The sequence below is a fragment of the Labrus bergylta genome, chromosome 15 (genome assembly GCF_963930695.1).
Source record: "Labrus bergylta chromosome 15, fLabBer1.1, whole genome shotgun sequence".
Lineage (NCBI taxonomy): Eukaryota > Metazoa > Chordata > Actinopteri > Labriformes > Labridae > Labrus > Labrus bergylta.
In genome coordinates this window covers 18036170-18056026 of record NC_089209.1, presented here as the reverse complement: position 1 = coordinate 18056026, position 19857 = coordinate 18036170, and the positions used below count along the sequence as shown (strand labels likewise).

The 19857-nt window shown below is 41.4% G+C and overlaps 1 protein-coding gene across 1 annotated transcript in view; it reads right to left on the bottom strand.

The window, feature by feature from the left end:
- The window catches only part of LOC109982918 (mitogen-activated protein kinase-binding protein 1-like), a 30314-nt gene that overhangs the window by 7112 nt on the left and 3345 nt on the right, over positions 1 to 19857 (bottom strand). Inside the window, exons 3-25 of the mRNA XM_065963807.1 lie at positions 18922 to 18981; positions 14773 to 14830; positions 13589 to 13759; positions 12458 to 12595; positions 12186 to 12368; positions 11154 to 11314; positions 9956 to 10145; positions 8985 to 9116; positions 8677 to 8864; positions 8500 to 8591; positions 8272 to 8397; positions 7742 to 7812; positions 6461 to 6582; positions 5917 to 5992; positions 5583 to 5694; positions 5378 to 5441; positions 4895 to 5005; positions 4581 to 4738; positions 4308 to 4345; positions 2835 to 3035; positions 2590 to 2729; positions 2319 to 2458; positions 102 to 293 (exon numbers count right to left, since the gene is read on the bottom strand). Coding sequence (XP_065819879.1) covers positions 102 to 293; positions 2319 to 2458; positions 2590 to 2729; positions 2835 to 3035; positions 4308 to 4345; positions 4581 to 4738; positions 4895 to 5005; positions 5378 to 5441; positions 5583 to 5694; positions 5917 to 5992; positions 6461 to 6582; positions 7742 to 7812; positions 8272 to 8397; positions 8500 to 8591; positions 8677 to 8864; positions 8985 to 9116; positions 9956 to 10145; positions 11154 to 11314; positions 12186 to 12368; positions 12458 to 12595; positions 13589 to 13759; positions 14773 to 14830; positions 18922 to 18981 — 2924 coding nt within the window. The remainder of the gene's footprint in view (positions 1 to 101; positions 294 to 2318; positions 2459 to 2589; positions 2730 to 2834; positions 3036 to 4307; positions 4346 to 4580; positions 4739 to 4894; positions 5006 to 5377; positions 5442 to 5582; positions 5695 to 5916; positions 5993 to 6460; positions 6583 to 7741; positions 7813 to 8271; positions 8398 to 8499; positions 8592 to 8676; positions 8865 to 8984; positions 9117 to 9955; positions 10146 to 11153; positions 11315 to 12185; positions 12369 to 12457; positions 12596 to 13588; positions 13760 to 14772; positions 14831 to 18921; positions 18982 to 19857) is intronic.

The window sequence follows — 19857 nt, the reverse complement described above, 5'->3', positions numbered from 1 at the left end:
ACTTCTCCTCTATGTCGCTGTTACCGCTGCTCTCCTTCTTTTGCTTGCAGCAGCTTTGAGCTATGACTAAGAGTTGTGTATGAGCGTTTAACCTCTCGTACCCATACTGGAGCTCTCTGCCAGTGTTTCGTAGTTCTGCTTGAGGAAATCTTCTTGGCTGCGCTCAGCTGTATCTGTCACTGTCCTCAGAGCCTCGTCCATACTCGTCACTTCTGTCTTTTGCTCCTCTTCCTCTGTGTCTTCAATCTCCTCATCAGAGCTGTCCTGGCGCAGGGACTCCACATCAGCAGACTCTGAAGCATGAAAGACAAAACGGTACAACTGAGGCACAAGGGAAAAAGGAGACACATTTTCTTTTTCAAAACCCTCCTTGACCTTGTAACATCTACTGGATATAGCAAGTAGGTCTCAGATAATCCTTTACAAATGACCAGCCAGAACACTCAGGCTTATGTAGTACACATGTCTGACATATTATTATCAGGTCTAAAACTGGAGGAAAAAAAATCCCAGGCTCTGTGAACTCAAATCCCACTCGGTTGGTTTCTGCTTTACTGGATTTTTGAAGAGATATCAGGTCTTTCATGTATATTTGAGCTTTTCATTTTAAATCTAGCACTTGACACACTTTGAGGAGACATTTATAACTTGAAACAGAAAATGCAGCAATAAATCATACAAGTGTGACTTTGATATTCAACATTATTCTGTATTATTCAAACTTACCCTACTATTGAGCTGCCTGCAAGTTGCAGGGAGGGGAACTCTGCACTGAAAATCACTGTGATTAAAACATGTTTTTACCATCTCACATTATTAGCTGTACTAAATTCCCTATATTATTTAAGGCATATTGGTTGTCTTTGGAGAACAATTACACAATGAGGTTGAAATTTCTGCATTTTTTAAAGCTTCAGTGTCTTGTTCAAAGGACCCCAGGGGGGTGGCTGTATCAGTTATTTTCAAATGCTGAAATCAATCTCTCTTATGGATCGGAGTCCCACAGGGTTTGGTTGTTGGCCCTCTATTATTTGCTATTTACATTAATTTCCCTGGATGGGATATTCCACAGTCTACTTCTCATTCTGTGCTGATGACATAGACATTTCAATTTCATGTTTTTCATGAATAATAAAATAATTCTGTACAAACTAGGGGAGTTTCTCAGCAGAAACTAGAGTGGACTTTTACTTAGAAAATCAACCTGGAATTGTAATCATACTTTTGTTTTCATGCCTGTCACATACTCTACTGATGGTGATATACATGTTGCGCAATCAAGTTGATATAGAGCTCTACATTTCATTTTAATTACTATTTTGGCCGAAAACCGTGCAACTCGCTGTAAAATAGGACAGCCTTCGTTCTCTTGATTTTTGGCATATCATACACGCGAGACACTTGCACGAGACACACTGCTAGCGCTGGCAGAATGATAGCTCTGACTTGTATCATGCATGTCGATATGAAAGCAGAGCTGTCACGCAGCCTGTCTGAATCAGGGGTAAACCTTTCAACAACTACAGCTTGCATTTTCTAGAGAACAAGAAAAGCTTTATGATCTGAAATTCTTCAAACAAGGAAAACACAAAACATATTTTCTTAAGCACTTTAACAACATTGAGATCTCACATGTCTGATGTTTTTTTTCTTTAGCATAAATTTAAATGCTTTGTAATGATGACTACAAGACCATTATTGTGCATATACAGTTTTGTACTCACAAGCTGAAGGTAATGCTAGGATATACTCAAGTCTGCTTCCTTTTTGATTTGATACAAACTAGTAAAGTATACCTTTTAAGTGATTAATGATAATGGAGATGTGATTTGCACTGATGTCTCTGCTCATAGTATTTTTTTAATGCTGGGCAGTTTGTTTCATTGTTCATCTTCTGATTTATGTTCAAAGTGGCCTTCGTTAAGGGCACTTCAGTTCAGACTTTGGAATGTTGAATTTACAAATCCACTCTAGGAAAATTCAAACGGACTAATCCTTGCTCTAAATATTCGAACAATGGAAATCCCAATCTTCATTCTCTACACATTGTGCAATTAATTGTTTCCCAAACTCAGCCATGAAATGAGTAATCCTCGTTTTTTGTGCCTTAGGAGCCCTATTAATGCTTAAGCCTTATTGTTTTTATGTAACTAACTAACCTGTGTATGTTTTATTGATGAACCTATGTGTTGGTGCTAATTGGTAAGGGATAAACCTGGTTAAAAAAAGGTTAAACACTAGAAAAAACAACAACTGTGTATTGCTTTAAATGTTTTTAAGTTATTTATCTTATTGCTGACATCAGAGTAAGACCTCACCATCCAGGACTTGATCTGGGCTGGACTCCCTGCTGTCGTAGTCCAGGGAGCAGGCGCTGTCAGGGCTGCGGCTCTCCATGCTCTCACTGCGGATCCCTCGCCCCTTAATCCTGCAGTGCTGCTCCTTCACCTTGTAATCACTGATGGATAAAACAGAGAGAGGCAGAATCAAATATGGAACACAGGCAAAGGAAAATATTAAACCACTTTTGTTCTCTTTCAGTGTCATTGGGATCACTTGAGTGAGAGTGAATACTTGGTGGGGATTTACCTGCCCTGTGGACTTGTATGGTTCTTGTTCTCCTCCGGGTACAGCACAGCTCCATCAGTCCCCCTGATACCCTTGGATGGGTGGGAGGACAGCCAGTCAGCATGTGGCCAGTGCCAGTGCCTCTTTACTCTCTCCTCTAACTGCAGTGGCCAAAAATGGGCAAAGGAAACTTAGAGCTGCAGGTACACACACAAGTCTATTACGAAAGATTCCTCTTTCCCCCTTAGACATAGATTCATGCATACCTGTGGTTCCTGGAGGCTGGACGTACTCTGTCGCTCTCTGTCATGACGGGGGCAGTTGGGGTTCTTCTTGTGAGAAAAAGAATCGAGCTGCCTCAGGTCCAGCATTGATTTAGCCATCACCTCCAGAGAGACCATACGATTAGACCAGCGTCTCCGAGGGCGCTTGGAGGGGTTTGGAGTGACTTGACTGCCGTCTGCATGCTAGAAAGAACATGCAGGTAGAAGAAGAAACGGTAAACCATGATTTATTTTGCTTAAACATCTGCAAATTAAAGTTGAAGGGAACTTAAAAGTGTTCATTTATTTCCTTATTTAGTCATCTGTGTGATGTAGTTTTAAACACTCCAACTCTGGCTGTGTATTTCAGGACAGATTTTATTTATCACTGATAAACTGATTACTTTATCACTTTTAGGCCTCAGCAAGGTATTGCCCCCTCTGGAGCATCACAGAGGATTTAATCTCATGTGTGGTAGAGTGAAGGCTGAAATTCTTTAAAACACTTAAGTCCCTCTGAAGAACTGACAGAAAAAAAAATCCATCAACTGTTCGCTTAAAATAATTTACTGATCATTACATTGTGTACATGTTTATACTGACATTTTTGTCCAGAATTTATTTCAATGGATTCATTCATTTGTTTTTGCACTATTGGGGAACGCAATCAGAAAGAAACCAGAACATACTGAATTATACTGGACAACCACCGAAAATCTGTGGTAAGAAACATTTTTCACTTTCATTGCAATTTCAATCTAATTTATTTTCAAATTAAAAAACAACCAAATTTGATTTCTTGATTAGCCAAAGCTACTTATTTTTTTCAGTCGGCTGGCCTGCATTGTACACAAGTAGACTAAATCACGGACATGTCCTCATTTCTCAGGCGATTCCTAACTTGCTTTACCCTCACAAACTACTTATGTCCTTTTATTCATCTGAAAACTGCTGGAAGCTACAGCCTTGTCTTTGACCCATTCACAACACTTATTTTTGCAAACTGTCACCAAAGTGCGTCTTTCAGGTCCTGCAGTAAGATTTAGATCTGGGGAAGCTGGTCTGTTTAAATCTGTTTAGAAGTAGATTTGAGACATTGGGGGAAGATGCTGCTGTTACCCAGTATATGCTGACCTGTGCTTATAATTATGTGTTGCATGTCTGCATATGTTTCAAAATGTGCTACTGCCTGTCTTTGATCAGCAGGCTCTTGTAAAGGAGATTTTAATCTCAATGAGGCTCTTCCTGGTTCAATACATTTGAAATAAATGGAAATTCTGAAAGTATTCTCAGTCCCTGTTTGTCAATATGTGAAAATACCAAAACTAAACGGATGGATTTCATAAGGCCACGTTCAATAACAATGGTAATTTAATTCAAATCTTTACTATTTTTGTTATACAAAAGCATTATAGGATTTTAGATGTCATTTTGTTGAAACTAAAGCATCTCTTCACACAACATGTAACCACCAACCTTAGTCAGCTCCCAGTCGTGTCCTTCATCTGAGCCACCTGTTGTATGAAAGAGGACACCAATCAGAAGCTTGAAAATAATTAAACAACACTTGTTTGGTTCCTGGATTGTTTCATCAAAGCTTCTCTTCACCGAGAGGAGAAAGGTCAGGATTACTACAGGTGGCAGATTCTTTCCAACACAGGTGGTTACATCGAAATGGACAACATGCACTCACAGCTCTAACTCCCTTGACACCTGGAAGACAACGCTGTGCTTGTCTTTTTAAAGTACCTGTTTCCTCCTCTCCATGGCTGCTGTCAGAGGAAGTATTCGTTGCGATGTCCTCTGAGTCGTTGTGGTTGTCATTCTCCGCTACGTCCTCGTCCTCATGCTCTTGGTCACTGTCAGACGACAGACCACCCAGAATGGGGGCGCTGTACACCCCTCGCCTGGAAATGCAGGCATGAAGTTGATAATTCTGTTTTCATTCTGGCAGTCTTTTTTGTATGGCACATTTATTGTATCCTCAGCACAAGGGTTATTTTAATGACTGTGACCAATGGACGTTCCTCTGAGAGAGCAGGGTGGTGTATTTGTGTCCTCACCTGAGGCTGGAGGTCTTTCCGGGTGATGTGTTTTGGTTTTGTTGGAGCTGGCATAGCCTCTCTCTCATGCTGATTGTCAGTTCTGGAGCCAGCCGCCACACAAAGATACAGCTGGGAGATAAAAGCATTCAGGCATTAAAAATTCAACATTTCATCTCAGCTCCACTATTGAGGAAACTGTCTGCAAACACATTTCCCCGCTCATTTCCTCTGGCAGCAGAGGCTGAAGATGATTTCAATTTGGATGATGCTCCCAAACTGTTTTTTTACAGTAGTTTTATTTTAGCGGGCTATTAATATTTGGATGACTCATTGTTATTAGGGCTGTGATTGAAATGTAGCACTGATGCTTGTTATTCTTTCAAAAATAAACCTGAGCTGTAACATTGAAAATGCTGGATCTCTTCCTGCATATGTTGGATTGGTGGACTCAAGGGGAACTTAAGGGAGACAAAATGAAGAACACACATGTCTGTTTCTCACCTGTCGCCTGACACAGAGATCAAATGTTTGCAGTCGTTGGTAAACTTAATCCCAGTGACAACCTCTGCAAATAAAAATGGATGAAAAGTTAGTCATATTGCTGCCTGTCAACGTCAGAGGATGATCTTATAGCTTGCTCTTTTAGAACATAATTTACTCCCAAATAAACTATGTGTATGTGAGGTGTAGATGTGTGTTTTCTTACCAGAGTGTCCAGACATGGTGGCGACACATTCACCAGTAAAGAAGTCAAAGATGCTGATGTTTTTATCGGAGCAGCTGGTGGCCACATACTGACCTGAAGGATCAAGTTGAACCTGCCAGGACAAAGAGTTTTACCGTCAATCAGAGATGGGCACATGTCTTCGTCAAGTCTTCGAGGGCAGACACAAGTCTGAGTCAAGCCTCCTTTACTTTTAATAAATAATAATACCATTTAAAAAATATATTTATATTTGTTTATCAAAAGAGAGTGAGTTGCTAAAATGGATATAGACTTATACTTCCATTATGAGTAGTGACTGTGAAGGAAATGTTACCTTAAGCAGACTGCCGTCCTCACTTAGAGATCCTTTGTAGAATTTCTTCTGTTTGCCACTGCTAATGTTTAAAATCCTGCAAGCAGAAGGAAATTAAGATTCAAGATTCGAAGAACGTTATTGTCTATCGCATAGTGACCAATAATTACCTTTGGTTGAGGCTTAGTAACATAAAACATACAAACATTCACACTAAGATTTACATTAAGTCATAAAATAACCAAAAGTTCCAAAATAGGTAAAAACACATATGCACAGCATGATAAAAAAGTATTGCTTAGCTCGCCTTGTTTAGAATGTGTATTGCAGTGGGAGAAAAAGAGTTTCTGTAGGTTTTCTTTTTTGCTAATGGTACTCTGAGACGGCTGCCTGAGGGGAGCAGTTGAAATGAGTGGTGAAGGGGATGTGATGGGTCCTCAGTGATGCAGAAGTATAAAACTCTTCCTCTAAAAAACAGGTTTCCTCTAGGATTCTATAATCATTGCTAACCCTGTGGACTTAAAAAAAAATTTAAAAAAAGGACTGTACAGGCGCACACACTCACCTGATGCAGCGGTCCTGACAGGCGACAGCGGCGTACTTGCAGGTGGGGTCTACGCCCATATCGTACAGTGTGGTCTTCCTCACATTGTGGTGGGAACACCTGAACTCTGTTCCTCTGTCAGTCTGTGAAACAAATAGTCAGGAACAGAATTCTGATCACAACTTATGTATGTTATATTTATACTCATTGACTTGAGTTTTAGTTTCTGCGTGCAGCTTTGTCTTTTACGTTCTGTCTCTTAAAGTTAAAATTCTGTAATTATTTCCAACTCCAAAGAGAAACGCTCATCAGAAGCTGTAACTTATTAAATGCATTTATGTGGTCTTGAAACAAAGTAGTACCTTGACCGACACCTTTAGAAAAAAAGGAGTTGAAGAGATTAGTACAAACAATGTATTAATGTTGGTATATATACCTATGATTTAAACAGCAAGCCAAACATGGGGTCTTTTTAAGTTATGTAATTGTGAGGTTTTGTCACATTCAGTGTTTGTCCATCCAACATTCACTATGAAGGTTTTATCTATATATCCTCAAAACACAGTTTATGATTTCTGAAGTTTCTACAATGAGAACTCCAGTAAAGGTCTAAATGCAGAGCAGAAGTCTGACTCAAGACCGACCAGCTATTGTTTATTGTGCTCCACAAAACCTTACGTCCATGAGTCACTTCAGTGGCCTGAATCGTGTCTTAAGTTTAAGAAGAATGTTGTAACACTGACCAAACAGAAAATTGTCCCAGTGACCCAGAAGCATATTTAAAGGATAAACGGCATCTTTTAGTTACACAAGATGCTCTTGAAAAGGTTCTTTTGTGGTTCAGCTGTGGAGTTCTTCCCACACAGAGAAGATTCATAGATTGTGTTGTTGCTGCACATCGAGTCTTTAATTTGAGGAATTATTAAAGCTTTTCTGTCAAAGCACTGAAGCAGCAACTAAAGCTGAGCAAAAGTTTACTCCTTGTTCTGTCTTTAACAGTCAGTCACAATTACGTGAGCTTTTTTAGAAACAGTCTGAGTGGAATATATGCATTGTAAGAGCCAGGCTTGATGTTTCCCTCTGGTTTCAGATGTTGTGTTAAGCTAAACAAACCCAGTGTTGACCCCAGCTACAGGCTGTACTGATAGGAGGGACATAAATAAATGAAATAGTTCTGGTTGTGGTATATGACGGTGATATCATTATGGTAAACTTTTTATAGTCACTAAATGTACAAATGTTTATTGGATATGCTACAACAGGTCAGAAATGGGTCAAGAGAAATGCTTGAACCTGTCTTACCTTATGTGCAGTGCGGAAATAGATGCTCTTGTCTGCCCCACAGCTGATCATCCTCACCTTGTTGTCATTGGCTGAATAAGGACATATATTGATGAGTTTACTAAACTTTAAAAGAACCTTGAAATCTAAGGAATTGTAGGTAGGTGATGCAAAAGATGTGCCACCAATTAGCTACTAGTAGTACAAGCAGTCTCATAATACAATATCATATCAAAAGTCTCAACAATAACAATTCCAAGAGAACAATGTGTGTGTCGAGACTAAGTTTATCCAAATTCAAAGTCAAACACAGATTATAACGTAAAGATTGTGGTTGAAAGAAAGCAGAGTACACATGAGAGAAGGCTTTCCTTTAACAAACAAACCCCCCCCCCCCCCTTTTTACACATGTATAGTTGTCTTCAATTATTTAAATCAACAGTGCTGCAAGAGAAAGAAAAGAGGGACTTTGTTTTGAGCTGAATGGAGATGAAAGCTAGGATTAAGCAAAGACTAGCTGTCAGATGTTGACAATGTCTCAAGAGGCTCACCAGCAAAGCGCACGGCTGTTATGGATGACGAGTGTTCGTCGAGAGTCTGTACCAGACTGTAGTCATCCTCAGCGTCCAAGACGTGGATCAGACGGTCCCTGCTAGCTGTGGCCAGAAGCTTAAGGCCTGACAGTAAAAAAAAAAAAAAAAAAAAAAAGATCACATATTGTATACACAGCCAAAGCACATGTAGTCATCACTTACACAGTGATAAACACACACACTGACCTGTTTCTGGTTTACTGTATTCAAGACAGAGAATCTCTGCATCGTGGGCCTCCACTTTCAGAACCTCGTTCATGCTGCTGAGGTCATAAACCCTGTGGAATATATATTTATATTTTTTATGAAGGTGGTGGTCATCTTAGTCTGTCTCCAGTCTCTGATCTAGTTGTGATTTCCTACCTCAGCACCCCGTTGCGATCTCCAGATGCCAGTTGTTTGCCGTCTGGACTAACACAGATGGTCTTGATGCCCGCCCTGCTCTCTGCTGTCTGTCCATCCCCAGCTTTGTCTGTGTTCACATTAGTCGTACACTCCGGATCCAACAAGGCACTGGTGTTTCCATCTGCGTAAATGATTTTCAGCAGATCCTGCGGAGCATAAACAGATACAGTGCCGAAATTAGCCATCAAAGGGAGGAATTGTGTGTCCAAAACGATTACATTTTCTTTTATGCAACAAGAAGACGAGGTTTATAAAATCACACTCACACTGCTGAGGATGTTCTGAGAGTGAGTCCAGTCGTCTATGCGCCACAGTCTGATGGTGTTATCGGCTGAGCAACTAAAGAACGCACCGGATGTCAAACCAGCACCAAATTCTCCAGGAACATCTGGGAACATCTAAAGGAAAGATCAAAGAAGGCGCTTAGATGGTTGGGGTACTGGGAATATTAATAGCATGAGGCTTAACACTATGGATTATAAAATATTCATGCTGTGCCATACTCTTATATCACTATGGTACTTTTTGATTTCAAATAAATTGAACACAACTGTAACTAAAAACTATAGTCAAAATCATAGCCAAAAAAAGCTTCAACTTTCTATCTTAAATGCTAATTGGAAAATGAGCGCGATCTGCCATGCAATTGCCTTTTTGTAACAGTCAAGAGTATACAACTCATTTAAAGCGTATTTAGAGATGCTGCCAATAACTGTTCATTACCGTTTAGAGAATCAAATGTGGTAATAAACTGGCACAACATAAGCAACTGGTGGGGCATCTATGTTCCTATGTACCTAGAGAATGATTAAAGCTCCTGTGAGGAACTCTTGGTTTGTGTTGATTGTGGCGCCCCCTGTGGACAAAGAGGTACCCCTTACTTCTTTGACCCGTACGTGTGTAAGTTCTATTTCAGACAAAAAATCTCACCCTGATTTCTTTACCAGTCAAATGTACGCTTTTTCTTAAGTGTGCTGTTACTTGCTCATCTGACACCTACCCTGCAGAAGTGTTTAAAAGCATTTAAATTACCATGTAGAAAAAAAATTGTCCACTATGCTGATAATCTGGTTTGCTTTTCTTAGTTATATAGAGGCATTACTACTTGTTTCAGTCTGTTTTATAACTAGTTAAAAACTCCTCCACTGGAGCTTTAACTACACATTGAATCAGTGCTCATTTGTACTTAGCGTGTCATTGTGGTGAAAGAGGCATGTTTCATGGTCTTCCTGTTTACCTCCAGGTCTCCAACACAGGTGGCGTGGAAGAGAGCAGAGTGCACCTTCCCCACCCTGTTGACATCTCTCACATCCCACACGTACAGACTGTGGTCATTATAAACACAGCTGAGCCAGTGGCTGATGGGGTCATAGGTTACAGCAATGGCATCTGGGTAACGGGCGTCCGTCTTGGTGGAAAACAGATGGCTGACAGGAAAGACATGAAGTAAATTTTTAAAGATCGTGGAATAAAAGAAGAGACATTATTTAAAACGTTTTGACCGAGAGGGAAGCATTAATTGTGAGGCCTTCTCATTAAATAATATCATCAGAAACATTGTTTCCAAGAAAACTGAGTATGAAGACGGAATGAGTAACAAACCTGTAACACCAGTTCACAGTGATTTATAGTGGGCTGTTATTAGAACCCCTGTATAGTATAGATTTTATTTCTCCATAATATCTCCGACTTTATGTGGTGCAAATCAAAACTAACTAGGGCCATAAAAAACTGCAGATCTGAAAGAAACACCATATACTGCATATACATACATTATGTTGTGAAATACTGTGCGCTCCTTTGTAGCTGCTCGACTTTATTTTTTATTTTTCTTATATTGTGTGTTATATCTTAGGTCTTACTTTCTCTCTTTTCTGTTCAGAGTTTTTCCAAACACAAGGAAGGAATTTGTTTGCCAGTCACAGATGCCGTAGAAGCCAAACTGAACACAGTCAGCAGAATATTCATAAAACACCCACAACAGGATCTCTACACTCAACCCAACTCCAACACAGCTTTTTGTTTCACACAGGAGAACCTGCCAGAGATACTAAAAGAAAAATGCAACACGCGATATGGTTTGCACCAAAGAGTATCTGAGTATGTGTCCAAATTTTCAGTTGTTCAGTTCTACCTTAGAAGGACATAGAAACAGAGAGCTGTGCAACTAAGGATACAAACTATCGTTATTGGAGAAAATTAAGCATTTATAAAATGTATTTCAGTGTGTCTTAAGATAATTATATTCAGAGTAAGATGTGTGCAGGTCTTATACTTATTGTGACACCAGCTTCCCCAGAAATCAGAAACATTTCGGAGTAATCTAGATTGTGAACGATAACTGTTGATACAGGAGGCTCTATAAATAGAGAGTATCTGATCCTGCAGTGGATCCCTGCCATGAAAGGCTCTGTTCCCTCTGAGCTCTTCCTCACCTGGCTTCTGTGATGGCTGAGACGTCAGAGCCGAGAGGATGTGGCCTGGGCAGCGTGCAGACAAAGTGCAGGTCAACTTGGCTGAAGGCTCGCACCGTTCCGTCAGAACAGCCACAGAAGATCAAATCCTCCGACAGAGACAGACACTGAGCCACACCCGTCTACAAAGCAGCATGCAACAGGTCACTTCATTAATGTAGATCAGCAAATAAAGTCATAATTAAACACAGATAAGTCAACAACAGCCGTGCCTGTGAGGACAGAGTTTACAGAAGGTAGCAGCAGAGTATGAATGTGTCCTGATTGGAATATTACCAAACAAATCCTGTACTTGTCCTCAACCTCATTGTTAATTCCTTTTTGAACTTCTGACAGAACTAGCACACCTTCATCTCCACCTCTCTGTTAAACACCACGGCTGGACAATGACCACGAGCAATGCTGTTTCAAAAGAACTCAGCAGCACACAGTAACAGATACATAAACATGCTGTAGATTGGACACCGCTGAGGGGTAGAAATCTCCCAATTATGATGTCAATACCTTATCAAATGAATAATGAACACTATGCTTCATGGAGTGTAGAGTACAGCATTTATGTCCTTTTGAAGGTAAAAGGCGGACAATCATTGCCATGACAGGCTTATCTGTTGTAGGGGGGTGGCCTTGTCACCAGTGTGGGGGGTGAGGGGTGGAGGACAGCCACAAGTGAGTCACACTTCCTCACAAGTGAGTTCATTCTCTATAGCACAAAGGCGCTCTCCTGAGGCAAGACATGACGTAAAAAGAACAAAGAGGAGGTGGCGGAAGAATGCTTAAATAAGAATATTTGCATTTATATAAATGCTATGTATCGTTGACAGAATCGCACTATGGACAAAAGAGCTGAGAAGAACATACTAGTGCTTATACCAAACATTTGGTGGTATGCTAGCCCATTGGAAAACAAACACCAAAAACAAGAAAAAAAGCTAAAAAAACAAAAACAAACAACATGTTGTCTCTGTTTGTTACTTGCTGTCACTCACTTACCCGTAGGTCCACCCACTTGTCCAGCATCCTTTTGCTGTCAAACTCACACAGCAGGCCGGAGGAGGTGATGCAGAAGGTGGAGTCAGACGTCGAGCCTCGCCCACAGGCCACGTCGAAGAAGAAGTTGTTTCTCAGCTCTCCCAGCAGCCCTGAGCGGCCCAGCAGAGGGACTGGAGCACTGGCCTGGATTCCGAAGAAGGGACATGAGTTTTGGACATAATGCAACGAACAATCCCTTTTATAAGAGACAACCCAACATGATCTTTTCATACCTTACTGGCCTTGCAGTGGTCCAGATACCAGAACTTGACATGTCTGTTCCCAACAGTTACAAAGTACGAGCTGTCCTCTGAGAAAGACACACCTGTCACCTTACTGGACACCTTGTTGGCAGCCACTACTACATCTTTCTGCAAGAGAAGAATACACCAACATACTTTGAAGAAAGTAGAAGAAGAATACATACTTTGATTCACAACTTCAAATACAGAGTGAACTTCATGTCTGGCAACAACAAGACTAGCTGTTTCCCCTCTAGTCTTGTTGAAAAGATAAGACAAGATAGTCATTGACTCAGTGTCAAACTTATTTAAACAAAAAAAAATCTTCTTCAAATATTTTACTATTATTACTTTATCAATAAAAGGAGTGTGTATTGCAGCATTCTCTATATGTACTCGGCATCCCGCTCAGGGTGGGAAAATTAAACACTGAAAAATGTTTATACTGCTCTGTTAAATGTAAGTCCTATTAATGCAGCAGCAGTAGTATTAACATTCCCCCCCACCTAAAAACAAACAAACATACTGTAAGCTATATATAAACTACGAAAAACATATACTATGGTATTTTTAAAGGTGTAGGCGGAAGCTTGAGGTTATCATAACTACCCATTTAAATGAAGGGAACAAACAACTCATTATTATCTCACTTCTCGTCGATTGATCAACGACTGAAAGACAACTGATAAGGAATTTCTGCAGGAATAACCTGGACATATTTCTAGTTAAAAGAGCATTTTTTAATTACCTATTGCAACAATCCAGCAATGAAATGGTTAAAAAATGAACAAAAGCAGTTGCTTGATTGTAGCTTTAAAGCTAACTTACGCTCCAACAGTAGCTCATTGTTCTGACTTTGAAATGAGGCTAGATGTCTCATCAGACGTTGACTATCCATTTGTCTGTTTCATGCTTAAGAAAGAGGTGAAATGAAAACGATTGACTGCAACTTTAATTTACAGAACTCCCGGGAACACAGCAATGCAACATTATACCAACATTTGAGCTTCCCACTCTGACACTGATGTCAAAGGAAAACAGCTGCTGTATGAATATGGTCATGGCAACGTCACTCCCAGCAAAGAGGAGGACTGTTGGCTAAAAGTTCAGTGTAAGAGCTACCTTCCAGGCCCAGACGTTGACCATCATGTCATGCTGGTTTCCGACACTGACGATGTATTTGCCGTTGGGAGAAAAAGCCACACACGAGATGCCATATTTGTGTGTCTGGAGCTCAACCACCTGCCGTCGTTCTGCCACGTCCCAGAGTCTCACCGCAGGGAGGTGACCGCTCTGATAGAAGAGACAGAGAGATCATGTGAGGGGGGAGCACTTTATTTAAACAAGCAAAGTTGCAAGAATATTATTTATTTGATTCAATGAAAGTGCTGTTTTAAGGTCTTTGTACTCCGTTCTGTAAGTCCACAGGGAGAGGCTGTGTGTCGTAGTCACCTGTCTGTACACTCGATTCAGCTCTCTAAGAGATTATCTTCTCTGACCTCTGCTCACTGCAAACAGTTACTTATCCCTCGACATGTTCTCATTATTCTCTCTCAGGGATCAAAAGGTGAGCATGCTATTTATGAAGTCTCCTTTTCTAATGTAGTAGAATAACCTTTCAAATGTCAATTCTAATAGGTGCGAGGAAAAGCAGCATAGACGATGCTGGAAAGGGACCATATTCAACTAATGACTACGTTGCATACAAAGGAGACAGAGAGAAAGAAAAGGGATAAAAGATATGTGTGTGTCCTTTAATTGAGCATACCCCCCCACACACACACACCTTTGAAGGAACTCATGTAACAGAGCTGCGATTCTCTCAGCTTTAATCACACAAACAACACATGTAAAAAGAAAACCTTAATCATTTTGGTCGCTGACTGAATTTAGTTTGGGACCTGCAAGCTTTTATATTTAGTTTTACATTATTAAAGTCAGTTGTGTTCTGTGATCACTTTTTAAAGTCAAATACTAACCAGTGGCACTCTACAAAATTTGGCATTTTTAAATGGCAGCATTAGACTTCATCCTCACCACTTATGATCTTTTGAACCCTGGTCTCTGCCGCCATGGCAACTACTGCGAGTTTATCCACTTACACAGAGAAGTCTTTAATCGGCTTTGATTGGCTCGAGAGGATTTAGATACTGTGTTGAGGAACACACTGTAACTACAACATAACTGTAGATGTTTAGTCAACACATTACAGGGGGAAATGAAGTTGGCTCTGACTTGGACCGAACATTCACTAATTACTGTACACAGTTTGTTAAATAGTTCATGCAGAGTGTACAAAGACTCACCTCTCCTGTGATCAAGTACTTTCCATCTGGGGAAAAGGAAAGAGCTGTGATGGTCTTTCTGTGAAAATTAGAAAAATATAGAAGGGATATTATTTAATATTTGTCCCGTTTGATTCAAACTCTGTACGAAGAAATGGACATAGCCTCTTAGTCAATAAAGATGTCTTTGCAGAAACAGACAAGGAAAAGATTCCAACTCTCCTTTGATTTATTCCCTCGAGAAACATTTAGACAATCAGTTTAAGGTCTCAAATTCCTAGTTTTAAGTCTTTAATAAATCATTATCATCATTTTGTAAACTATGGTCCAATTTATAGTCTAAACAGATGATAAAGCAGGGAATGCTTCAGGTCATGGTCACAACTGAGGCAACCTGTAAACAAGCATATCAATGTAGCAATGCATATGCAGACAGAACAGCAGAGGACTCCGGTAAGACCAGAGGAGGAGGGCTGTGCATTTATATTAACAAAGCTTGGTGTACAGACTCTGTCATTATTGGAAGACACTGCTCAGCTAACATAGAGTTTCTCATGGTTAAATGTAGACCTTTCTATCAGCCAAGGGAGCTCAGCTCCACTATTGTAACTGCAGCCTACATCCCCCCTGATGCCGATGCTAAAGCTGCCATGAAGGAACTTTACACCGCTATCAGTAAACAACAGACTGCTCACCCGGAGGCTGCATTTATAGTTGCAGGTGATTTTAATCACTCAAACTTAAAGACAGTGCTCCCTAAATTTCACCAGCATGTTTCCTGCAATACAAGAGGAAACAAAACTTTGGACCATGTTTACACAAACATCGCAGGGGCCTACACCACGACCCCCCTCCCCCACCTGGGACAGTCAGACCACCTTTCTTTGTTCCTCATCCCCAAGTACTCCCCACTCATCCAACGTGTGAAGCCATCAGTAACAACGATTAAAGTGTGGCCAGCGGGGACAGACTCTGTACTTCAGGACAAGTTCCATCACACAGACTGGAGTATGTTTGCTTCGCAGGCTACCTTGGGCTCTCACACAGACATTGACACCTACACTTCTTCTGTGCTGGATTATATCAATACCACCATCGACAGTGTTACAACATGGAAGCAGATCACCACGTACCCAAATCAGAAGCCATGGATGAACAAGGAGGTGCGTCTCCTGCTGAAGGCCCGCAACACCGCCTTCAGATCAGATGATGCAATGGCCTACAGCGTATCCAGGGCAAACCTGAGGAGGGGCATCATCAAGGCCAAGCACTGCTACAAGCTGAAGGTAGAGGAACACTTCTCCAACTCCGACCCCAGACGCATGTGGCAGGGCATCCAGGCCATCAGTGACTATAAACCCAGAAACTCCACCCCGATAACCACAGATGTCTCCTTCCTGAACGAGCTAAATCACTTTTATGCTCGTTTCGATAGAGACAACAGAGAGACACAGACCACGACCAGACCTCCTGCAGACAACCAGCCCCTCTCACTCACCTCCACAGACGTCCACGCTGCACTGAGCCGGATCAACGCTCGAAAGGCTGCTGGTCCAGACGGCACCCCCGGGCGCGTGCTTAGGGCATGTGCGGAGCAGCTCACTGGGGTTTTTACGGACATCTTCAACCTGTCCCTCGCCCAAGCAGCTGTGCCAGCATGCTTCAAAGCCACCTCCATTGTCCCAGTGCCGAAACACTCCAGCCCGACAGGCCTGAACGACTACCGCCCTGTGGCACTCACACCCATCATAATGAAGTGCTTTGAGCGACTGGTCCTAGCACACCTGAAAAACTGCCTCCCACCCACACTGGACCCATTCCAGTTTGCCTACCGCAGCAATAGGAGTACAGAGGATGCAGTCTCCACTGCGCTGCACTCTGTGCTCACTCATCTGGACAATAACAACACATACGCACGAATGCTGTTTGTTGATTTTAGCTCAGCATTCAACTCTGTCATCCCCTCCAAGCTGAACACTAAACTCGGAGACCTGGGCTTCAACTCCTCCCTCCGTCACTGGATAATGGACTTTCTGACCAACAGACCCCAGTATGTTAGGTCAGGACACACCTGCTCCACCACCATCACACTCAACACAGGCGTACCACAGGGCTGTGTGCTGAGCCCATTCCTCTACTCCCTCTTCACCCACGACTGCAGACCTGTACATGGATCCAACACCATCATCAAGTTTGCGGACGATACAGCGGTGATTGGCCTCATCAGCAACAACGATGACACGGCCTACAGGGAGGAGGTACAGCATCTGGCCGCCTGGTGTGCTGACAACAACCTGCTCCTCAACACCAGCAAGACGAAGGAGATCATCGTGGACTTCAGGAGAGAAAGAGGAAGCACGCACAACCCCATTCACATCAACGGGATGGCCGTTGAACGTGTCTCCAGCTTCAAGTTCCTGGGGACCCACATCACAGAGGACCTCGCCTGGTCCACTAACACCTCCAGTCTGGTTAAGAAGGCTCATCAACGCCTCTTTTTCCTGAGGACACTGAAGAGACACCACCTGTCTTCAGCTGTACTGACGAACTTCTACCGCTGTGTGATCGAGAGCATCCTGACCAGCAGTGTCTCAGTCTGGTACGGAAACTGCTCTGTCGCAGACCGTAAGGCGCTACAGCGGGTGGTAAAAACCGCCCAGCGCATCACAAGGTGTCCACTTCCTGCCATTGAGGATTTCCAAAGAACACGCTGTCTGCGGCGAGCTCATGGCATCCTTAAAGACTCCTCCCACCCTGCCCACAGACTGTTTACCCTCCTGCCCTCCGGCAGGCGCTTCAGAAGCCTCCGGACCAGAACCAGCAGACTGAGGAACAGCTTTTTCCCCAGAGCTGTTTCTCTACTGAACTCTACCCCCCGAACTCTGAACTCTGTCTCTCTCTCTCTCTCTCTCCCTCTCTCTCTCCGCACCCTGCTGACCCCCCTTTCCCCTCCATATCACCTCACACCCCGAACTCTGTATTCTGTCTCTCTCTCTCTCTCCCTCTCTCTCTCCGCACCCTGCTGACCCCCCTTTCCCCTCCATATCACCTCACACCCATCATCCCCCCACCTCTCCTCCTGGTCACACACACACATCTCTCATCCATCTGTATTATTGTATTATAGTATGTTCATATTCTTTAAATTATCTGTAAACTTGTATAACATGCTCACTGCATCTTAATCTGTATATTATTAGTATAGCATGCTCACTGCATCTTAATCTGTATATTATTAGTATAGCATGCTCACTGCATCTTATTCTGTATATTATTAGTATAGCATGCTCACTGCATCTTAATCTGTATATTATTAGTATAGCATGCTCACTGCATCTTAATCTGTATATTATAATCCTAAGAACACACTTATTTTGTAGCATTACTTATTTATAGCATTTATTTATATTTATTGCATCCCATTAATCCAGCCATCCAGATTTACCTCATAATTCACTTTTTCTGGCTACATCTGTAAATTTTGCAATTACTGTACATAGCACAGAATTACTGTACATAGCACAGACTCTTGCACTCAATTACTGTACATAGCACAGACTCTTGCACTTTCTGCTTATTTGCACTTCTGGTGAGATGCCAAACCTCATTTCGTTACTCTGTACTTGTATATGTGTAATGACAATAAAGTTGAATCTCATCTCATCTCATCTCATGTACACTTGTCCAAATGCAATTAAATCCACTACTGTACTGGATCTGAAAAACTAACCAATCAAACGTCAGGCAAGACTTAAAAACATGTATTGTAATTGTAGTTATACAACAACAATTTTGATTGACGATTGTTAAGGCTAAAAGTGTCACATAAATGAATAACGCATAACTTTAAAAGCTACATAGGGCTTAGTGCAGTTTTTTTTTTAAAGTTGTATTGTTGGGCCCTTTTGCCTCTATCAGATCGGACAGTTGAAGAGAGACAGGAAATGTTGGGAGGAGTGTGGGGGATGACATGCAGCAAAGGGTTGAGGTCAGATTAGAACCCACGGCTGCAGCGATGAGGACTAAAGCCTCCATAACCGCTAGGCTGTCCAGTGCCCCCATAGTGTAGGTTTAAAAAGGTTTTAAAAGGGTAGTCCACGGTATTATTATGACGTCTCCTTCTTTTAAACAGTCTTTTTCATTTGCAGATTGTATTCGAGTTCAACTCACCTTGAAGTGATAATGTGGTGCTGCCTGTTCTTTTTGGGGTTCAGCAAGACTACGACACACCTACAAGGAGGAAAGGAGAGTATGATGTAAGTGGAAAGCTTCCATAAACAACTTTCAAGTGTTTTGAATTTACTGAAGGTGTTTTAGGTTGACAAAAGTATAATTAATCTCCCTTTTCACAGTGCATACTTGTTGTTCAGCTTACAGATTCTTAGTTAAACACCATGACCTTATAAAGACTCAAACTCTGATATAACACAGGAATGCATACAGCATCACTCTAATAGCGACTAATATGCACTGAAGTAAGCCAGAGTTTACTAATCTCAGTTATTGCATAATTAAACTTCAATCTGTGACCTGTTTACGTCTTTTACAGAATAGATTAATGCCTTAAATGCAAAACACTATTATTCATGCATTAATTCTTTTAGGCATTCATTAAATATCCATTACATACCTTTTTATTTCACTCTAAAGTACACTAAATTCTGTGCTAAAAATTATCAAAATAACTATCACAGCTTCAGTTTTGTTCTACAAGGTCAAACCAAGTATCAGACAAAAGGAGCATAAACATTAAGAAAGTGTGCACTCCAAGGGTCCTTTGACTCCAAGCTTGTATGTCTTAATTTGACACATTAAGTAGACTTTTTAGGCTACTGTATAGAAAAAGCATAGTCTACCAAAGTAAAGGTGACTCTGACTACGTTTTTTTTATGACATTATATATCAACTGAATGTGTTGATATTTTGTGATAGCTACTGGCAGACTTTTAATCATCGTAAGAAGTTATATCATCATGTCTAAGTGCTACAATCGGTTCTAGAGATAGCATAAAAAAACAGCCACCCTCCCCCCGTCGATAGTAAACAAAGTTCAACAAACGATGACCAGACACGAGTCAGTTTCACTATCAAGCAAAACAATGGAAA